This window comes from Tenrec ecaudatus, chromosome 6 (genome assembly GCF_050624435.1).
Source record: "Tenrec ecaudatus isolate mTenEca1 chromosome 6, mTenEca1.hap1, whole genome shotgun sequence".
NCBI lineage: Eukaryota > Metazoa > Chordata > Mammalia > Afrosoricida > Tenrecidae > Tenrec > Tenrec ecaudatus.
In genome coordinates, this window is record NC_134535.1 from 26,016,338 (window position 1) to 26,038,058 (window position 21,721).

General features: G+C 42.3%; 1 protein-coding gene across 2 annotated transcripts in view; it reads right to left on the minus strand.

The window, feature by feature from the left end:
- The window catches only part of NR1H4 (nuclear receptor subfamily 1 group H member 4), a 104,117-nt gene that overhangs the window by 49,987 nt on the left and 32,409 nt on the right, over positions 1–21,721 (minus strand). For both annotated transcript variants that reach the window (XM_075552718.1, XM_075552717.1), the window contains exon 3: positions 5,201–5,566. In XM_075552718.1, the coding sequence (XP_075408833.1) occupies positions 5,201–5,566 (366 nt within the window). The remainder of the gene's footprint in view (positions 1–5,200; positions 5,567–21,721) is intronic.

A 21,721-nucleotide genomic window follows, 5' to 3' on the forward strand; every position in this document is an offset into this window, starting at 1 on the left:
GAGAAAGACGGGGCTTTCTACTCCCGCAAAAGAGTAGCAGTCTTGGAAACCCCCAGGGACAGTTCTGCCCTGTTGTGCAGGGTCGCTCTGAATCGGCATCCCTCGACAGCAAGGAGAATTAACCATCACACAACCAAATCCATACTGTCAAGTGGACTCAGATTCATAGGGGACCAGGACTGTGAACTAGTTCATTCTGATTCCACCCCTACTGAGAAATTGTGTTTCCACCCCAGGTATACTGAATCAGAACCCACATTTTGACCACGATCCCTAGGTGAGTCTTATGAAGCTTATGCAGTTCTACCGAACCACACAAGTTCACCACAGATTCAAATCAACTCGGCGGTCACAGGGTTTTATCTGGGGGAATAAACTTGTGCTGGAGCACTGCCACGTCTAGTCTTTCTCTGTGGCTGGTGGCGGTGTGCACACGACAGCAGAAGCGCTGGGTCGTGGCCACCAAGGCCTGGAGTGCAGTCTTAGAATAGTGACTGTCTGACACCTTATAACTATAAGAAAAATTTAAAAAGTCTCTTTGGGCCATCCTTTTGTCTTGACCATGGGCCTTGGCTGCTTCATCTCCTCCCTGCCCTTGCTCATCCACTGCAATGGGGAAACATTTGAAAGCCAAATCAATAAAGCTTTCTGTCTTTCTCTGCTCTTAGAAAGAAGTCTAGCTACTTTGCCAAAACAGACTTTCCTCCTTATGCCTCCCTGAGAAGGGGTTCGCATGTGAACGTTTCCCAGTCTTCTCCTCTCCTGGGGCCCAGCACGCATGCTCCCACCAGCCTCCCTGCTGGAACTGCTCCAATGCTCTCTCTATCTGGATGGTCCCCTGCGGCACAATGGTTACACGGCCGGCTGCTAACCACAAGGTCCGCAGTTGGAAACCCTCAGCCGCTCCGTGGGAGGAAGATGGGACTGCCTACTCCCAGGAAGAAGGACAGTCTCAGAAACGCACAGCGGCCCTTCTGCTCTGCCTGTGGGGTTGCTATGAGCTGGCGTGGCCTCGATGGCAGCGAGTGGTGAGCATGTTATTTCCACAGCCTCTATATGCTAGTGCTGGTGTTCGGCACGACGGCCTGGGTTCCCTGACTCATGGCGGACCTAGGTGCAACAGAATGAAACACTGCCCATCCTGTGCCTTCCTCACAATTGTTCGTATGTAGGATACAATATCACCATGACAGGATATAATGATAATAATAGGATTTAAAATAATAAGATATAACGGGGTTGTTGCAGCTACATATTGGGCTGTGATCTGCTTGGTCGACTGTTGGGAACTCTCAGAAGCTCTGCAGAAGAAAGGCTAGACTTTCTCTCTCCTGGAAAGTTACAGCCTAAGAAACCCATGGTGGTGGGGTCGGAGGAGGGAGAGGGACGCTATGAGTCAGCATTGACTTGATGGCAGTGACTTTGTTCTTTTGGTTTTTAATTTATAGGGTGTAATATCATTAGAATAAGATATATATCATCTATTTTATAGGGTGTAATATCATTAGAATAAGATATATAGCATCTATCTATTTACCTATCTATCTGTCGATCCATCTATTGATCCATCTATCGCCTATTTTGTGTCCTTATGGGCTTCTCTTCTCCTAGCCTTTAAAGTTGGGGCTTCCGAAGGTTGCCTTTGTTCCACTGTTGTCACTGTACACCTGATGTCCTCCAAAGGATCAAGCTTCACTAGAGTTCACCTTTGTAGACGTGAGCTGTCCCAAGGAACTGCCTCGCAGTTTACTGCTTGATCTTATTCAATATCCATAATGTAATTGGCTTGCTTTCTCTGGCCACTGAATGAGCTAATATGTGGTCTTGAGCACATTGCTCAAGAGCAGAATGATCACTGCCAAGCACTAAAAGGCGTCACCGCTCAGTGGTTAATTGTTTAGGCCCGGAAGCTAGATTTATAAGCGGTAGATTCAACGATCTACCCCTTATGAACTCTGAGGCCTTGAGCAAATTGCTTAACCACTTTTGCTTCAGTTTCCTCATGTATAAAATGGGGATCATGTCCGAGGGTTAATAAGTTTACTACTGGAGTGCAGTTAATGTTTCATATAAGCTGTTAGTATTGGCCTCTCGAAATCTTAGCTTCCTTGTAGAAGGATAGGCTTACTCCTCACCCTTAAAGCAGGCATGAAAATACCTGACTTTCACAGTTGCTGCAAGGACCTGAGCAACGTTTGTCGACTGCCTGGCATAAGCATCAGTGTGCCATTGACCCAGAGATTCACAACTATAACAGGATTGTCTTACCTTTCAGAATATGCTATGCCTGCTCTTTTCTATTTCTTTCTCTCTAAGCAGACTATGTGAGTTCGACTAGACTGTGTGTCTTTCTGGCCCATGTCCCAGTCTACATTTGTATCCAGTGAACTTTCCTTTTGATGACTGAAAGGAGAGCAGCCGCTCCTGTGTCCACTGGTCCCACCCGCGGGGAATTTACAGTCACAGTCTCTAGGCTGTTGCGCCAGGAGTCCCCGCAGGTGCCCTCTAGATAGGCTCTGTGCCCGGAAGTCTCCAACTTTACATGGAGGGTTTGTTAAAACGTGGATTCTTGGGGCCCGTTCCCAGAGATTCTGACTCAGCAGATCTGAGGGAGGGTCAACTAATTTGCATTTCCTGCGAATTCCCCATGATGCTAGTCCAAACCCCAAAGGTATGGCCAGGGAGCTGATTCTGACTCCCAGACACCCTACACCGGGTTTCTGAGACCATCCATTTTTATAAGTGCGGACAGCCTTATCATTGCTATTACGTTACATATACGTACATACATATACAGTGCTACATATACGTAACATTGCTATTATGTTACATATAACAACAAAAACAGGTATTTACTGAGTTTTGAAAATATTTTTCAATTCAAATTTATGTTCAAATTTTTGTTTTATAAGAACCTTTAAAAATTGATCACAGCATTCCCTGACTCCTCTCTGACTGCCCTCCTTATTCTGACCTTCAAAGTAAGTACTCTCCTTTTGGCCTGTGCTCAGGATCTCATTAAGAGCGGGAAGCCTGATTTGCTTGTCAAGAGCTACGAAAAAAATAAAGAACAAGACAAACTTAATATGCATCGCAAATGCTTTGTTCGGGAAATGGCCAAATATCTCTAGATGAAACAAGGTTTGGGTAAACCAACTGTTGGAATGGAGAAAAACTGGGTAAATGAGGCTCCAAATATCATGTGGTGTAGGTAGACGAAGCTCAAAAGAATTTAGGCTTTAGCATTAGAACTATAGTAACATTTTAAACAAAACTCCCCAATCTAACACATGCTATTATTGTATTGGGTTTGCAGCTTTATTTGTATTTAATTTTATAAAAACATTTTATTATTTCACTGCACAAAAATCTCTTTAATACCATAAGAAGTTTAATAAAGGCAAGTTGAGACAACAGGATAGATATCTAGGAAATGGTTTCTCCTTCTATTTCTATTCTGTTTCAGCTGGCGTGTAAGATACCTCTGACCCCATAGCTCAGCTGTCTCCAAAAGAAACTTACCACAAAGACTGAGGGGTAGTAATATATTTTTATCATCTGAAGGCACAAAAGAATAAATTATTGTAAAAAAAGCCAAATATATTTCTTCAGATTTATACTTAATGGTTGACAATTAAAGACTCAGTCATGAGCATGCATCTTCATTAGGTCATTCAAAAAGACACTCCTCCCGCTTACTCTGCCGCACACACGCCATGTTGTAGGCAATGATTTAGCCGAGGAAGATACTCAATGCCTTCCAAAAGTTGATGGCGTTTTTCATCCATTTAAACTTGACCCTCCACATACACGCAATAATAATAACAACAGAGGTCTTAAAGCCTTCATGGTTATGTGTTGGGCTGTTAACTGCAAGGTCAGAGGTTCGAAACTGCACCTCGGGAGGAAGACAGGGCTTTCTACTCTGGTAAGGAGTTACAGTCTGAGAAACGCATATGAGTTGGCATCAACTCAGTGGCAGTGATTTTGGTTTTGATATTTGGCTTTGAAAGTCTTTAAAATTTTCCTGCGAGATCTAGTTTGGTTTTCTCGTTTGGGAAATGCTTCTTTATTTAATGGGTGGAGGAGGGGGATGCCTCACAAGACTACCTTTTTAAGAAGTGACTAATATGGTTTTACACAATTTGACCATTTGAACTTGTAAAGGCTTTCCAAGCCCCTGTGCCATTCTGATGTGACTGAGTCCAGTGTCGGGTTTCTGGCGGTCAGTGGCCTCGGGCACCCCCATTTGGAACACGAGCAGGTTTGCCCAAGGCACATGGCCTACTTGGAATGTCCCAGAGCTAGCAGAATACCCAAGAAATGGTGGGTATTTGATAAATGTTTGCTGCGTGAACAAACACAAGAGTAAATAGATGAGCCTCCTGATCCCCTCTGTTCTTTCCTCTGAAATTTTACCAATTGGCTTGTGCCCTCTTGGGAGAGAATTCTCATGGGACTTTATATTGATTCTTTTTCACCTGTGATCCATTTTCTTCTTTCTAAATGAATTACCTTTCCTTTTGAATGGGGCTTCACGAGGCTAAGTTCCTGCCGGAGGAAATATTTACCTACTGTTACTTCCTTCTGATCCCCTAACCCACCTCAGTTTTTCTCCTTGCTCAATTAACTAAGGAACATAAACATATTTCAAATATTGTTGGAATAAAGTCTTATTCTCTCTGATCTTCATTTTTTAAAAGGTGAGCTCAATGATTTATCTTTCTTTTAAGAACTCAACAAAAGACACAAAAACCACAAAGCCATTGTCGTCCACTTGGTTCTCACTCGAGAGACCCATGGGGCACACCATTCAGCTGCACGCCAGGAGCTTTCCAGCCCTGGCGGTGACCTCACAGAGGCTGAGTTCCAGGCCTTTCTTCTGAGGGCCCTCTGGGTGGATACACACCACGAGCCTTTCAGCAGCCGGATACTTAAAACCCACAACTGACTGAATTCAAGCAGAGATTCTCTAAATTAGTTATGAAGCTGTGAATAGCAGAAAGCCACCTGCGAGTCACAGACTATTCCAATGAACTTTCCCTAGGGATCTATGATAGTTTAATAAAGATGTGGAGGGAGAAGGAAAGGACGAGAAAGTGGGATGATTTCAGGAAAACAAGGTGGAACCCAGCTGAAGGGACTTCAGCAACGATTGTATCCTTCACCAGGCGGAAGGCGCCCGTCAGGAGATGCTTACCTTTGCAGCCCTCACAGGTGAGTGCGTTATAGTGGTATCCCGACGCTCTGTCTCCACAAACAACACACAGCTCGTCGCCCTTGATCCTCCCTCCTGAGAGACCCGTTCGAACCTTCTTAATGACAGGAATCTCCGCCACCTCAGTCTCACCCTGGTAGAGAGTCTCAGCGGGCATTCGCCTGAGTTCATAGATCCCGGGAGAGTACCACTCTTCCGGCTGCTGGGGGTAGAAACCCACGTTGGAATAATAGGACGATGAGGAAATCTGCGGCTGGATTTGAGGAAACTGAACATTGCTGTACTGCGAATACAGGTCCACGTCTAGATTCTGTCCCAGAGGACCCGCCGCTTGCTCTGCGAGGACACCTGGACCAGGGTGACAAGGAGACGGGAATTAGCATCGCATTCCTGTCCATGAGCGAGGCAGTATGCCATGATTAGTAGGAGTATCACCTCTAAGAGGACATATTTGACTACAGAAAAACGATCAACTATTGTACAGCCAGGGGGGAAATATCTGAAACATAGATTCATATCATTAATACGCAGAGAGCTCTGGCAAACCAGCAAGTAAACATTCAAGAACTCTATGGGATGAGAAAGAACATGAACACAGAATATTTAGACACATAAACACAAATGTTTTATAGACATACAGAAAGAAGAGAATGGCCTGATGAAAGAAATTCTATATCTTTTCCTGCTCAAAATGTAAGAGTTATTTTTTTAAGTTTGATTCACATTCCGGGGAAGGGAGACACTTAAAAACATATTTTTGTAGTAAAATTTTACATAGTGAAACATTTGCCATTTTAATTTCTTTTTAACATGTACAATTCAGTGACAGCAATTCAGTTCGCCATATTGTGCCATCAACACTACTCTCTGTTTCTATAGTGTTTTCATCACCCCAAATCTTAGTACCTGTAAGCACCAGCTCCCCAGTCCCTCTTCTGCCTCCCCGTAGCCTCTGTAACCACTTTGTGTTTATGCATTTGCCTACTCTAGCTATTTGTCTGACTTATTTCACTGAGAACATTTTCAAAATTCATCTGCAATATGGCATGTATCTGGATTTTATTTTTCTTTATGGCTGAGTAATATTTCCATTATATGTACCTGCCACCTTATACACATATACCATGCTTTGTTTACTCGGTATTTGGTTCATGCAGTTGGGTTGCTTTTGCCTTTAGTTATTGTGAATTATGCTTCCATAAACATGGGGTACACCTGTCTGTATCATTGTTTTCAATTCTTTGAACATATGCTTAAGAGTCAATTGACTGGTCTGACAATAATTCTCTGCTTAACCAAAACAACAACAACTTAAAGTAACTTATCAGTAGCATCTATCTAATTATATGCCAGTATACAGAGAAAGAGGGCATTCTTTCACACTACAGCATTAATCACATCATGATGACACCATCGATGCGAACAGCCCCACTCATCTGTTAGAGTGTCCTACTTCAGGGGTTTACATGTCACTAGGATACTAGGAACTGTGCCATTATTACTTCAAATACCGTCATGATGAACAGGTTCCAGTAAAAGTTCCAAAGCAAGCGCAGAATAGGAAGAGGGCTAAGCAATTCCCCCTGAGAGATTAGCCAGGGAAAACCTCCTGAAGGGTAGCTGGTACAGTGGAGGAAAAGGAGCTCCCGAGGAGTCCAAATCTACTGCCTTGAAGCTGAGTCCCCCCTAAATGAGGAGACTGGAGCAGAGCTTTAGGGTCCTTCACTCGCTGATGACTACATGATAAGGAACAGCTGCAAACATACGTTAATAACTGGAATGTGGAATGTATGATGTATGAATCTAGGAGAATTGGGGGTCATCAATTGAAGTGAAACACACAAAGATGGGTATCCTACGCATTAGTGAGCTAAAATGGAATTGTGTTGACCATTTTGCAGATGACAATCCTATGGTTTACTATGTTCTAAACACACTCACTGTCATCGAATCAATGCTGACTCATAGCAACGCCCGTGAGTTTCTGAAGCTGTAACTCATTAGCAGTTTAGCTCCAATGGAGCTGTTGGTGGTTTTAAACTGCCAGCCACGTAGATCGCAGGCCAGCACATAACCACTACACCACCAGGGCCCCTTGACTATGGTAGGAATGATAAGTTAAAGAAAATGTCACTCATCATCAAAAATAACATTTCAAGATCGATCTTAAATTGCAATGTCTTCATGACAGGATATCTATACACCTATTCAAACTATGCACCATCTGCTTAAACCAACGGTAAAGAAATCGACAACGTCTATCAACTTCTTTAATCTGAAATTGATTGAACATGCAATCATGATTCAGTGATAATTACTCATGCTTAGAATGTGAATATTGGAAACAAAGAAGGAAGTTAAATAGTTGGACAATATGGCCTTCATGATGGACATGAAGCAACAAAGCTGGATAGACTTTTGCAGGAGGAACTACTTCATCATTGCAAATACCCTTTTCCAATAATATAAACAGTAAATGCACACATGGGCCACACGAGATGGAATACACAAGAATAAAATTGACTACATCCATGGGAAGAGATGATGGAGCAGCTTAATATCATCAGCCAAAGAAAGCCAAGGACTGACTGTGGCTTTATTGTCAATTGCTCACAGGTAAGTTCTGTTGAAACTGAAGACAATTAAGCAAGTCCATGAGAGCCAACATGCAACTTTGAGACAGCCCACCGGATTTCAGGACCATCTAAAACACAAATTATACTCTAATGAACAGATGACTTGGGGGATTACACAAAGAAAATGAAAGGTTATTCAAAAGATATGAAAGAACGAAAGACCAAGTTTCTATCAGACAAGACTCTGATACTTTCCCTTGAACTTAGAACATCCAGAGCAAATTGAAGAAACGATGACACAAGAACAGAAATTTTCAAAGGGCAGCTTGAGAAGACAAAGTAAAGCATTACAGCAAAACATGCGAACACCTGGAGTTAGAAAACAAAGAAAAAGACACACTCAGGATATCTGAGGCTGAAGAAAAAATTTAGCCCCACATTGCACTATTAAAGGATTCAATGGGCAGAATATTGATAACAAGAAAGCTTCAAAAGAAGATGGACTGGAATCATTGGACTCTGAGTCACAAATCTTGCTCTTGAGCTTGTCCAAGAAACGGAGATCTAAGACCAACATGTTTCCATCTCCATACTTTGCTTGTTTTGTGTGACCTATATTAGTTTTGCAGGTACATTTCACCTTGTCTAACCCTCCTTATTTTCTTAAGTAGTGTCAGTTACTTAAGAGCTTTTAACCAAGATAAGTGAACATTCCATGTATTTTATTCTAATAAGCATTCCTATATATGTAGGTATTCCTTTGTACAGTAGTATTTAAAATTTTATGCCATTGACTAGATAAAGGATATTATTAATATAATTGCCAGATGTCCCCTGTATGCAAATCATAATATTTTCCAGGAATCCAATAATGCTACCTCTACAGTGGCCCAGGGATATATCTCTATCTCTATATCTAATATATATCTAGATCTAGATCTAGATCTCTATCTAGATCTAGATCTCTATCTCTATCTCTATATGTAAATTAGATATTTGAATGAATTTTGAGCTAGCATTCAATTATAAAATGTAATCTAAAAAAATTGGTTCTTATGATGTGGCCCTGTTTGATGTTTACACTCATGAATTGATACCTGAAGATATGTGTCCTATAGCAAAGTATGGGAAAGAAATCAAATTGGTACCTGACTGTCAGAAAGAATATCATCTGGGGTCTTAAAGGCTTGTCTTAAACATACAGCCATCTAAGTGAGGTATCAGATAAAGTCTCATGGAAGAAACACACCAGCCCAAGTGCTACAAGGATCGTGAACTGTAAAACCCAAGAGTGGAGGAAGGAATTATATTAGAGCTTAGATTCTGAGCACTCAGTCTACAGAAGGCCACGGACGACAGTGAAAGCCCCAAATCCATTTCAGTGTCTCCACATGGATGAAGTACTAGGATTTGGACAGTCTTGTCTTTGTTCAAAGCGGATTACTGCAGATACCGTTAGGTTTAAATCTAGCATCTTACCATTTGTTTTTCCTTTTGATTCATTTTAAAAAATCATTTTATCGGGGGCTCTTACAGCTCTTATCACAATCTATATATGCGTCCATTGTGTCAAGCACATTTGTAATAGGTTGCCATCATCATTTCCCAAACATTTTCTTTCTACTTGAGCCCTTAGTATCAGCTCATTTCACCCCTCCCCCACCCTCCCTCCCTCATGAACCCTTGATAATTTATAAGTTATTATTTTTTCATGTCTTATACTGACTGCTGTCTCCCTTCACCCACTTTTATGTTGTCTGTCCCCCTGGGAGGGGGTTCTATGTGAATCATAGAACTGTCCCCTTGCTCCCCCCACCTTCACCTTATCCTCCTGGTATCTCTATTCTAATTATTGATCCTGAGGGGTTTATCTGTCCTAGATTTCCTGTGTTGCAAGCTCTTATTTGTATCAGTGTACATACTCTGATCGAGCCAGATTTGTAAGGTAGAATTGGGGTCATGGTAGTGGTGGACGGTGGGGGAGCATTAAAGAACTAGAGGAAAGTTGTATGTTTTGTTAGTGGTATACTGCACCCTGACTGGCTCTTCCTTGTGACTCTACCATAAGGGAATGTCCAATCATCTACAGATGGTTTGGGTCCCCACTCCGCCCTCTTCCTCACATCAATATGATTTTTTTATTTGGGTCTTTGATGCCTGATACCTGATCCCATAGACAGCACATGATCACACAGGCTGGTGTGCTTCCTCCATGTGGGCTTTGTTGCTTCTCAGCTAGAAGCTTCTTGTTTATCTTCAAGCCTTTAAGACCCCAGATGCTATATCTTTTGATAGCCGACCACCATCAGCTTTCTTCACCACATTTGCTTATGCACCCATTTTGTCTTTGGTGATTGTATCAGGGAAAGTGAGCATCACAGAATGCTAGTTTATTAGAACAAAGTGTTCTTGCATTGAGGGAGTACTTGAGTGGAGGCCCCATGTCCATCTCTTACCTTAATTTTAACAAATAAATAAATGTACATATATATTATTTCCTGTCATTATATATAAATCTATTTACATATATACATCCCTGTATTTAGACCTCTCTATATGCTTTTAACTCATTTTTATGTGTTCTAGTTTTTAATTACTTTCTGCTTTTTTTGGAATGAAAATTTTCTATTTTATTTTATTGTTGTTGCTGATTTTTTTCTTCTTTTTGTATGATTTTTTTAATGTGAAATCCAGGACAGGTAAACACATAGAGAGAGTAAGTAGATTAATAGTTTGTTGAGGTTATAACAGGGGAGGGTGGGGGATAGGAGATGCTAATAATAATGGAAACAAGAATGAAGAAAATGTTCCCAAATTGATTGTGGTGGTAAGTTCACAACCCTTTGTGATGTGTTTGAACCATTGGATTATATGATATGTGAATGATAACAATAAAATGGTTTCAAAAATCCCTATGGAGGAATACAAAGCACCACTGGATAAAAATATTGGCTGATACACGATCAATAACTTATGGTATTGAAAGAAGTCTGAGCTGCATTGATGGCATTGACACCCCCCAAAAAAGTGGGGCAGCACTCTCTAAGAATTTTCAGAATAGACCAACAGAAATATTTCAACCAATTGGTGCAGTGCTGTAACATAGTATATACTAATACATTTGGAAGACAGCCACATATTCAACCCACTGAAAGAAATCCACATTTGTGCACATTCCAAAGAAAGGCGATTCAAGAGAATTATAAATTATTGAATGATATAATTAATACATATGCAAGTAAAATTTTGCTGAAGATTATTCATTCAACAATGAGTGCTGCAGTGCATTGACATGAAGCTGCCAGAGATAAGAAGATATGGAAGAAGGAATATCATTGATGTCGAATAGATCTTGGCTGAAACCAAAGAATACCAGAAAGAGGTTTGACTGTATTTTAGAGACTCTGAAAAGGAATCTGTCTGTATGGATCATAAGAACTATGGATAACATTGTGATATGGGAATTCCAGAACATTTTGTTGTGTTCATGCTGAGTCAAGAGACAGCTATATGAGCGTAGCAGGGCAGACCTGTACGATCTAAAATCAGGAACTATGTGTGTGAGGGCTGTGTCCTTTCACCGTACTTATTCCACTTGTATGTTGAGTAAATAATCCAAGAAGCTGAACATCTTTAAGAACTCAGCCTCAGGATTGGAAAAAAGGTTCATTAACAAGCTGCAATATGCAGATGACAAAATCTTACTGTTGAAAGTAAAGAAATTTTAAGCACTTCTTGAAAAATATCAGACTGCAGCCTTCAGTGTGGATTATAACTCAATATAAAAAATATTTACAACTGGAACAATTGACAAAAGCATGATAAATGGAGAAGGATTGACGTTATCAAGGATTTCAATTTACTTGGATCCACAATCAAGGCTCATGGAAGCAGCAGTCAAGAAATCAAGTGACATTCTGCATTGTGAAAATCTGCTGAGCAAGACCTCCTTAAGGCGTTCAGAGCTAAGATGCCACTTTGAGGACTAAGCTGCACCTGAGCTAAGCCATGCTCTTTCCAAATGCCTTATTACTTGTGAAAGAAAGTACTACGGGCTGTCAGAAGAACAAACAAATATGTCTTGGAGGAAGTGCAGTCAGAAAGCTCCTTAGAAGCCAGAATGCCGATACGCTGTCTCAAGTACTTTTGACATGTTATCAGGAGAGACCAGTCTTTGGAAAGGGCCATCATGCTGGGTAAAGCAGAGGGCCATATAAACAGAGATTAGCCCTCAGCAAAATGGACTGCTGACAATGGACTCAAACTTAACAATTGTGCAGCACTGGACAGTTTCCTTCGGGGATTGTTACTTTGAGTTGGAGGTGATTGGACTGCACCTAACACATCACACACCATGCGCAAATAGAGAAACCTGGAATATGCTAGCCTGCTAAGAAAAAAGTTGAGGCTCAGCTGCCTCAGGGAGAGAGATGTGGCAATCTCCTTTCATGAAGGTTTCAGCTTTGGAAACCCTGTAGAAAGATTCTGGGGCCCCTGTGACTCAGAATCCATTCGACGGCAACAGGTTTATTGGTTCGGGTTTTGGGGGAGTGGAGTGGGTGGCGGGGTTGGGTAAGTGGGTGTATGCCAATGTATATATGCTAAAATGACTCCAAAATTTTCATCACAATCCACCTTCGGTTGGTTAAGTATGTTCTTGGGGGAACCACTGGGGGAGATCCAGCATCCTTGTGGCCAAGTCATAAATTTCTTCAGAATTGATTCTTTTAAAGGCGGCTTAAACATGTTTATCCAAGGAATGCCGCCGTGGCAGATTGAGTCAGAGCAGAGTTTCACTTCTAGTTTCTCAAAATGCTGACTCATCTGCTCTGGGAGGGTTTGAGAATACCAAGCAATTATCTTCCAGAAAATTCCTGACCCAGGAGTCGTGCTCATAAAAGTTTGCACCACCACTACAAATGGCACCACCACTACAAATGGCACCACCACTACAAATGGCACCACCACTACAAATGGCATGATCGTCATTAGGATTGTTTTATCTGACAACATCTTTGAATTTCCCAGTTAAGGAGAAGATAAGGGATGAAGGAGCTCTACCACTTGGTGAGTTGAGGGGAGGGCTTTGGTAGCTTGCAGTGAAATGGATGGAATGCAGTTTGGGGCTGTTTTGCTTGAGGTCTCGGTCCCATGAGCATCCTACTGGGACACAAGTTTTCTTGATGAATGCAGTTGACATTTTCGACTTTCTTAATAGATCAGCTTGCACTCAAGTCACTTGGTGTCACTTAACCATCCCTCTCTTCAGTCCTCAGAATGCATGCTGCATCCTATCACTTGACATACTCAGTCCCTGGTGAGCTCTGCTCTTCAGAGTGTCTTCTTGACCGGAATCCGTTTGTTTGCTTTTTCGTAGTTTCCTTTTGAGATTGCTAGTTTATCAGTTCCGGTTCTTGTTTCAAATGATGGACCTTCAGTTCAAGTTTTCCATGTCCTGGTTTGATGAAATTAAAAACTAAACTCACCTCCATTGAATCTATTCAGACTCGCCGTGACTTTATAGGGGCAGAGTAGAATTGTCCCTTTGGTTTCAGATCTTGGAGCAGACAACCTTATCTGTCTAGCTGGTGAGCTCGAACCATTGACCTTGTGGTTAGCAGCCCAACACTTCCCACGCTGTGCCTAATTCAGGGATACTTCAGTTTGACAAAGACGGATTTGAATTCTTCATCCCCTGCAGAGTTCCCACCCCTGTTCTTAGATAAGGTGTGTACAGCTTTCTGAGGGGTCACCAAGCAGTTTCCCACAGGGGCTGCCGCATTTCACAGCTCTGCCAACAATGGACAAGCATTCCGATTCCCCTCCCTCTTCACCAACATGTGTTGTTGAAAAGCAGATATTCTTGATGGGCGATTTCACAATTGCTTTCAACATTTAAAACTCAAATACCCTTTTGATACGGTAATGCCACAGCTACAAATTTATTCCAGAGACATGCTTGGACATGCGTGCTCAATGTTTGCATGAAGTTGTTCGTTTGTGTCACTATTTGTGATAGTGCATAGTTGGAAACTATTTTAACATCCATCCATAGGAGGCTGTTTGGCTAAATTATGCTATATCTACACCTGGAAAGACATGCAGATCTGCAATGATTTCAATCTCTCTGAGTCAAAATCTAATCCCTCGCAATGGCATTTTGTTGTTGTTTCCTGTTCTGGTGCTGATATGGAAAGATTTATTTGACATGGTGCCATATTTGACACAGAGCTAAAAAGCAAGCTATAGAACACTGTGCGTGTTTTTGTGCATATTAAGAAGAAATGTGTGTGTGAGCGCACACACATGCAAGGCAACTTTCCGCAGGAATATTAAACCAAATAACTGCGAGTGCTATTGGCTGTAGAGAGTGGGATTGGTGGACTGCGGTATCTTGTTACTCTTTGTGAATTTCATCTGTTCAAATGGATTCGGTAAACAACAAAGGCAGTCAGTTGCCATTGTGTGGAGTCCAATTCACAGTGGCCCTGGGTGTGTTAGAAGAGAGTCGTGTTCTATAGGGTATTCAGTGGCCTGCCAGACCTTTCTTTTGAAGGGCCTATAGGTAGACAAACCTCCAACCTTCCAGTTAGCAGCTAAGTGTGTTAATTATTTGCCTGACCCAGAGCCTCCATGAAACAAAGGAGGAACTTACAAAGCAAACAAGAATCCAGTGCCTAGAATAGGTCAACCTGGGTCCAAATCCCATCTTTGATAGTGAACAACCTCTGTGTGCATCCTGGAAATTTATTTAGCATCTAAAAGTCTTGCTGGCTCTTCAGAAAACAAGGAATAATAACACCTCCCTCATTTGGTTGCCGTTGAGGATTAAATGAATTAATGCCTATCAAAAGCTTTTCTGAATGCTTAATGCACAAGAACCAAAAAGAAAAGCAAATTCACTGTCAATCCATCCATTCTGACACATAGGGACCCTGTAGGGTAACGTACAACTGCCCTGGTGGTTTTTTCAGACTTTTAACTCTTTTGGGGAGTAGAAAGCCTCTCCTTCCCCTCATGGAGCAGCTGGTTGTTTCAAACTGCTGACCTTGCAGTTAGCAGCCCAACGTGCAAACCACTACACCACATTATAACTCAAAAACTCGCACCCACTGCCACGGAGTCAGCAGTGTCTCTTAGTGACCATGTAGGACAGGATAGATCTGCACCTAGCAGAGAGCTTTTTGTCTTTCTCCTGAGGAGTGGCTCGTGGTTTCAAACTGCCAACCTTGCAGATTGTAGCCCAACTCATAATTACTATTCTACCAGAGCTCTTATGGGCATTAGAATCTAGCATTAAATATTTGCTGCAAAAATGCTTGAAAATTATTGACAGAGCACGAAGCATACAGTATCTGCACCAAACCCCCTTTTTCTGTCCTCTGGCCGACCTGTTCATAGAAGACAGGCATCAACTGAGGACAGCTGACAGACAAGAAGTTTTGGCGACTCTGCTTTGTGGATCACAAAATGGAATGAAAATACGGGAGCTCATTAGAGACAAACGATAGAGTATAAACAAAGTTCTGATCTCTTTCAGAATGAAAGATGACTGCAATTTATGCGGTGAACAGGATTAGAATGAATTCAGAAGCATTAGTTTAATTTACATCTAGGCTTTCTCCTCCTGTCCATCTTCAGCCCAGCTTCTCTCTGCTGTTCACAGCCCACAGCCTACAGGTTTAGTAAAGTGAAGTAACTAGCTCAAGGTCAAGCAATTAATTAATGAAAGAACTTGGCTACTATAGTACTGAAGCAACTGTGTAGTTTTCTTCTCACATAATGACAGTTCTAAGGTCTCCAAGTTTCATTTCAACAAAACAAGTATTTTCAAAATCAAGAGACATAATAGGGTCGCAACTCATGTTAGATCATTGAATCTACCAATGTCAGATCTCTCTTGGAAATAATTTAGGCTACAGTGGAAAACTTTTAGAAAGAAATAGATCATATAACACCAACACAGTAAATAGAGTAAGAGGATATGAAAAAGAAACACGGTTATTAAAATGATGCTTTTAGTTCCTGAATGCCTTCTCTTCTTGAATACCATAGAGTGCTCATCACACTTGAGGAAGACTCATCAACAACCTGCAATGTGATGGTGTCACCCTCCCTGCTGAAAACGAAGAGGACGCGAAGCATTTATTGATAAAAATCAAAGACTACAGTCTTTAGAATAAATTGCACTGCAACATAAAGGAGGAAAAAAAAACCCTCACAAATGGACCAATAAGCAACAGCATGGCAAACGGAGAAAAGATTAAATTTGATAAGGCTTTAATTTAACTTGGATCCACTGTCAATGTCTGTGGAAGCAGAAGTCAAGAAATCAAGTGACATTGGGCAAATCTGCTACACAGACCTCTTTAAAGTACTACAAGGCAAAAGTGTGAGTGAAGATTAAGGTGACCCTGTGACCTAAGACAGTGGCTTTACAACTGTCTCTAAAACATGTGAAAATTGGACCATCAATAAGAAGACAGAATAATGGATGCCTTTGAGTTACGGGGTAAGCAAAGAATATTTATTGCATGTAACTTGGACTACCAGAAGAACAAACAAATCGATCTTGGAAGAGGTAAGAAAGAATGTTCGTTAGAGGCAAGGATGGCAAGACTACATCTCATGTCCTATGGACCTGTCGTTAGGAGGAATCTGTGCCTGGAGGAGGACATCATACTGGGCCGCACGAGGGCCAGCACACAAGAGGAAGCTCCTCAACAGATGGAGTGACACGGTGGCTGCACCAACAGGCTCCACCCAGCGAGGGTCCTGAGCATGGTGTGGGGCCAGGCAAGGTTTTGTTCTGTAGTTAATTGGGTCACTACGAGTTGTGGCCAACTCGACAGCACCTACCAACTTCAAACAGTTTCGACAACTCCCTGACTGCGAGACCGTCAACCACTGACCAACCTTTGCGTGTTTCATTCTCACAAAGGGATCCCCAGCGGCATAGCCGTCCGCATCTACAGCAACACGAACAACCCGCCAGCAAAGATCGGGAGGCTTCATCCCCTGTACTTTGGACATGTTATCAGGAAACACCAATCCCTGGAAACGAACACGATGCTTGTAAAGGGCCAGTGACGAGGAAGACCCTGCATGACCTGGCTGAGAGGGACTGACACATTGCAACAACAGGCTCAAGCTCCACAAGGGTAGAGATGGCACGGGGCCAGGCCGCGGTTCGTTCTGTGGCACACGGGGTTGGAGCCAACTCAATGGTACTTCAAGACAATATGTTGGGTTCTCATGGTAACACTGTGAATACAAAAGACAGGAAAAGCCTGCCTTTCTCTGATGTTTGTGCTGGAAATGCGTTAAGTAAACTAATACAGAATGTTCTCTGATTGAGAATAAGATTTGACAAAGGGAGATCACCTTCAATGGTTAAGAGTATGACCGACAAAAAGATCAACTTATTTCTATTTTAACATCACTCGGGGAAAATATGCACTTAATTTTGGGTTCGTTCATTCTTCTGGTGACCCATCCAGAAAGAAATTGGAGATTCTAGATTACTGTATAACAGGAAACTTTTCATGATGGCTTAGGGAAAAGTTCTTATGTGGAGTTCTATGGACGGACTCCAGAAGACTCTGGCACCCACTGTAGGAAGTAAAATGTAGGAAGTAAAATTCTTCTGAATAGAAATTCTTTCTCCAGGTTCCAATACACTCTTTAAAGCAGTACCTCTAAGAGAAGTTTCTGAGATGATGGAATGTTTTGATACTTATGTTATCCAATCTGGTACAAGCTAATAGCATGGAGTGGCTGGAATGGCGGGCTAAAACATTACAGCCATTGTGAGGGTGACCCAGGGCCATTCTATTGCTCATGGGGTCAGTCCGAGTCAAAACCCCACTCCGTGGCACCCAACAACATGCAGATTTGTGGGGGCAAAGGGGGGTGACAGACGATGGTGGCTGATTGGTGGAATTCTCATCTTCCATACAGGGAACCTGGGTTTGATCCATCCCTGACCAATGAACCTCCAGAGAGGCCACCACTCACGGGTCAGTGGTTTGTGCATCACTTTGACACTCTACAGGAGCTAATGGAAGCTCCAGACTAAGACTGCGTAGGAAGAAAGACCTGGCAAAATCTACTTCCCAAAATAAGCCAATGCACACCTTATGGGTCACAGCAGTTCAATGTGCAAGGGATCGTGGGAATGGTGCAGCACTGGATAGCATTTAGTTCTGTTGGGCAGGGGTTTCTCTGAGTAGGAGTCCCTAAAAGCAACCGTCACCACATGAGGAGAGTGAGTCCTTGAATGTGGTAAGCATAACTGAGGAAATGAACTTAAATCTTCTTTTCATTTCAAATAATAAAAATTGTATAAGTAAATAACTGCTTGTGATACTCTATTAGACAGTGCAGCTCTCAGGAGTCTGTGATGGGAACCACTGTCTAACCAAATGAGAGACTCGCTTTCTGGAGATCACAATGACGCTTCCCCATGTTCTCAGGGTTTCTTGTGCACTTGAGACGTTCTCTAAATTACCTCCATTTTTTTTCCTTCCTGGCACAATGCTGACCATGTTGTCAGGTGTCATTGAGGAGTTTCCAAACAGCAGCAGCTCGACATACAACAGATGGAAACACTGCCGAGTCCTGTTCCACCCGCAGGTTGATTGCCATGGTTAAGTCCATTCTTGCAGCCATGGTGTTGATCCATCTCACTGAGAACCCACCTCTTGCCCACGGACCCTCTACTTTACCAAGGATGCGCTCCTTCCACACCTGTGGTTCTCCACCTTCTTCATGCCGTGACCCTTTCATACAGTGCCTCATGTTTTGGTGACCCCCAACCATAAAATTATTTTTGTTGCTACTTCATCACTGTCATTTTGCTACTGTGATGAATTGGGTGGCCCCTGTGAAAGGGTCGTTCGACCCCCAAAGGGGTCGTGACCCACAGGTGGAGAACCACGGTTCTATACAAACTGGTCTCTCCTGACGACATATTGAAAATATGCGAAGTAATCTCTCACCATCCTAAGGATTCTCCAGCTGCACTTCTTCCAAGATGGGTTAATTCATCCTGCTGGCAGGCCGTGGTCTGTCCAATGTTCTTTGCCAGTGTCACCATCCAGAGGCATCCGTTCTTCATCCGGCTTCCTCCTTCCTTGTCCAGCTCGTGCATGCAGGGAGGCAATTGAAATGCAATGACTTCGCTTAGGGGCTTGTTAGTTCTCACAATGGCACCTCTGCATCTAACCCTTTACAGAGGTCTTTTGAAGCAGATACGTCCAGGGCAGTATGTCCTTTGATTTTCTGACTGCCGACCACAGTCACTGTGTAAGAAATGCTCGCTGAAATGTTGAAGTGGATTGAAAAGTAACCATCAGCTCTACCGATGGTTTTGTGGTTAGATCACACGCAGTTTCATCTGTCAGTCTGGGGGGGCTGGCCTTTGCACGATTGGTGGTTTTCCCTGCCTTGTCAGCTGTTTCCCTCCTCTGTGAAGCTTGATCCAGTTCCCACAGGTGGAATTAATCTCTACTGGCCTCTGTGCACTCATTGACTGTACCACTTATCAGAAGCATACATGACTTTTATTTGTTTGCATGCTTTATCTCCCATGCTCAACTTGAGGTAGTAGAAGATACCGACTGAGTAGGCCAGACTGAGTTGGACTTGTCTGGATTCCACTCATGTTCCCATTTTCTGAAGGTGAGAATTTGGGAAAGACATGGAACATCTTTAAACTTCCGTTCCTTCCTCTTACAGAGGTGGGAGAATCCAGCACCTATTTGAGAAGTTGTTGGAAGGGTGACCTAAGACAATGACTGTAAACTGCATCATGTCCGACCCATTGTAAACATCTAGCCCATTTCGGTTGTGGTGGTCAGAAAATAATAGATTATATTCTCTTTTGTTCATTCTCGGCATCTAACCCTCTGCCTGATACACAGTACACATTTAGTATGATGCTTGTTCAACTGAAATGAGTGGGAAATGTGCTTTCTGGCCGGGCCTTTCAAACAATATCCATTTCTAAGTGTGAGACCAGTCACTTTTAAACACTACACTAAATCAAACCCTTGGCTGCCATGTCTTTGGCCAAGAATGTACGCAAAAGTATAATTATTGTGAGAATGACTAGTATTTCTCTTTTATTGGAAATTTAAAAGAGGAGTTTCTATTAGAGAACAATTTAAGATGGATAATACTCTACTATCTATGTTCTAATTCAGAGAATAGAGATTAAACCTAAAACCAAACCTTCTTTTCAATTGACTTGCCGCAAATAATTGGGAGAAATTTGCTATAGAACCAGCTCATTAGACTGGTCTTTCTCAATCCCTTTTTACAATCCACTACCCATAGAGACAGTAACTGGATTAATGGTGCCCTGGGGGCATGGCAGGGAGCTTGGGGGAAATCGGGATCTAATAATAATGAGTACAAAAATAAGGAAATGTTCTAAAATTGATTGGGGTGATGATTGGACAACTCTCCTAAATATTATTGAATTGTATAATATAGCAATCATATGTCACTAAAACTGTTAAAAATAACCATTACCCATGGTATGAAAAACACCTTAAATAATGACCCAATGGACACACACATGTGCATCGACAATAAAATGCCCATGAAGGAATATGTCTGCTTATTTCCCGAGGTGAGCTCTCATACTTTTTTATTCTATTTCATTCTATTTTTGTTTCTCATGAGAACCACAAACCAAGATATAGCAGCATCCAAGATATAAAATCCCAAGCCTGAGGCTTACAATCTTAAAAATATTGTGTTAAAAAATAATGTATTTTACATGTCTGTTCAGCTATCTGTAGGTCTGAGTATTAGGATGGCCCAATATTCCACTTGAAAGAGTGCTGTTCATTTGGCATAATGTCCAGAGGAAAATTTCAGGGGGACTTACACAGATTTAATCCCAATGAGATACTCATTTTCTTAAACAATAGCAGCAACAACAAAATACAACAAATAAACAACAACTCCAAAAAACAAATGTCATAGTGACCTTGTAGGACAGAATGCAATTGTCTCTCCAGGTCTCCAGGCTGTAAATGTTTACAGAAGCAGATTGTCACAAGTTTCTCACGCATCCCCCCTGATAAGTTTGAACCATCAACCTTGTGGTGAGCAGCCCCGTGTTCCATCACAGCGCCATTAGCTACTCTTCCCCTAGAATCCTATCAAAACATCCTCAGATCTCTCACTCCCAGTCTTTGGATCTGGTCAGCCATCTTTGACAGGGCTCTGTTCCTGTCACGGCCCCTGGAAGCCCCTCAGAGTCCCCCAGTCCCGCTGGGGGAGCCAGGCCAGCAGGGGCCATGACTTACCTTTCGCAGGCTTCATGCCCATGTCTTCCACGGCCAATCCTGGGGCTGCGTGGCTATGGTGAGGGCTGCTCTGAATTGGAGTTTCTAGCCCCTGAAACTGCATTACCATGCTTAGCTTATTCACAGCAACTGAAAATGAGACTAGGTGAGGAGTCACAGAGGACAGAGGTTGTGTGGTTTACTGATTAACTTCATTACAGAGCAGAGTATTTGTAAATGTTTATGAGAAAAGGCCTTGATGCCAGATTGCCTAGTAAGCTGGAAACCAGTCTCTTAGATAAACATTTTCGGGGAACACTTTCGGAGAGTAGATTTCTGTCCAGTGGCTCGGCAAGGGGACTTGGGGTGATTCAATGTCATGGGCCGTATCTGTTCCTCTCAAACGGCTTCAGAATGTGAATCTAGTGACATCAGGAAGGGTCATGGAAGCATCATGGTTCACTGTGAGCCCAGGAGACTGAGTAACCTGGGTTTGGATCCAAATGCTCTCACTAGCTCTGTGGACTATGCACACGTTCCTGAACCATTGTCTGCCTTGATTCCCCCATCTGTAAAATGGGACTGATAACCAAATAACTTCCCAGAGTTATTATAAGGTGCAAAGG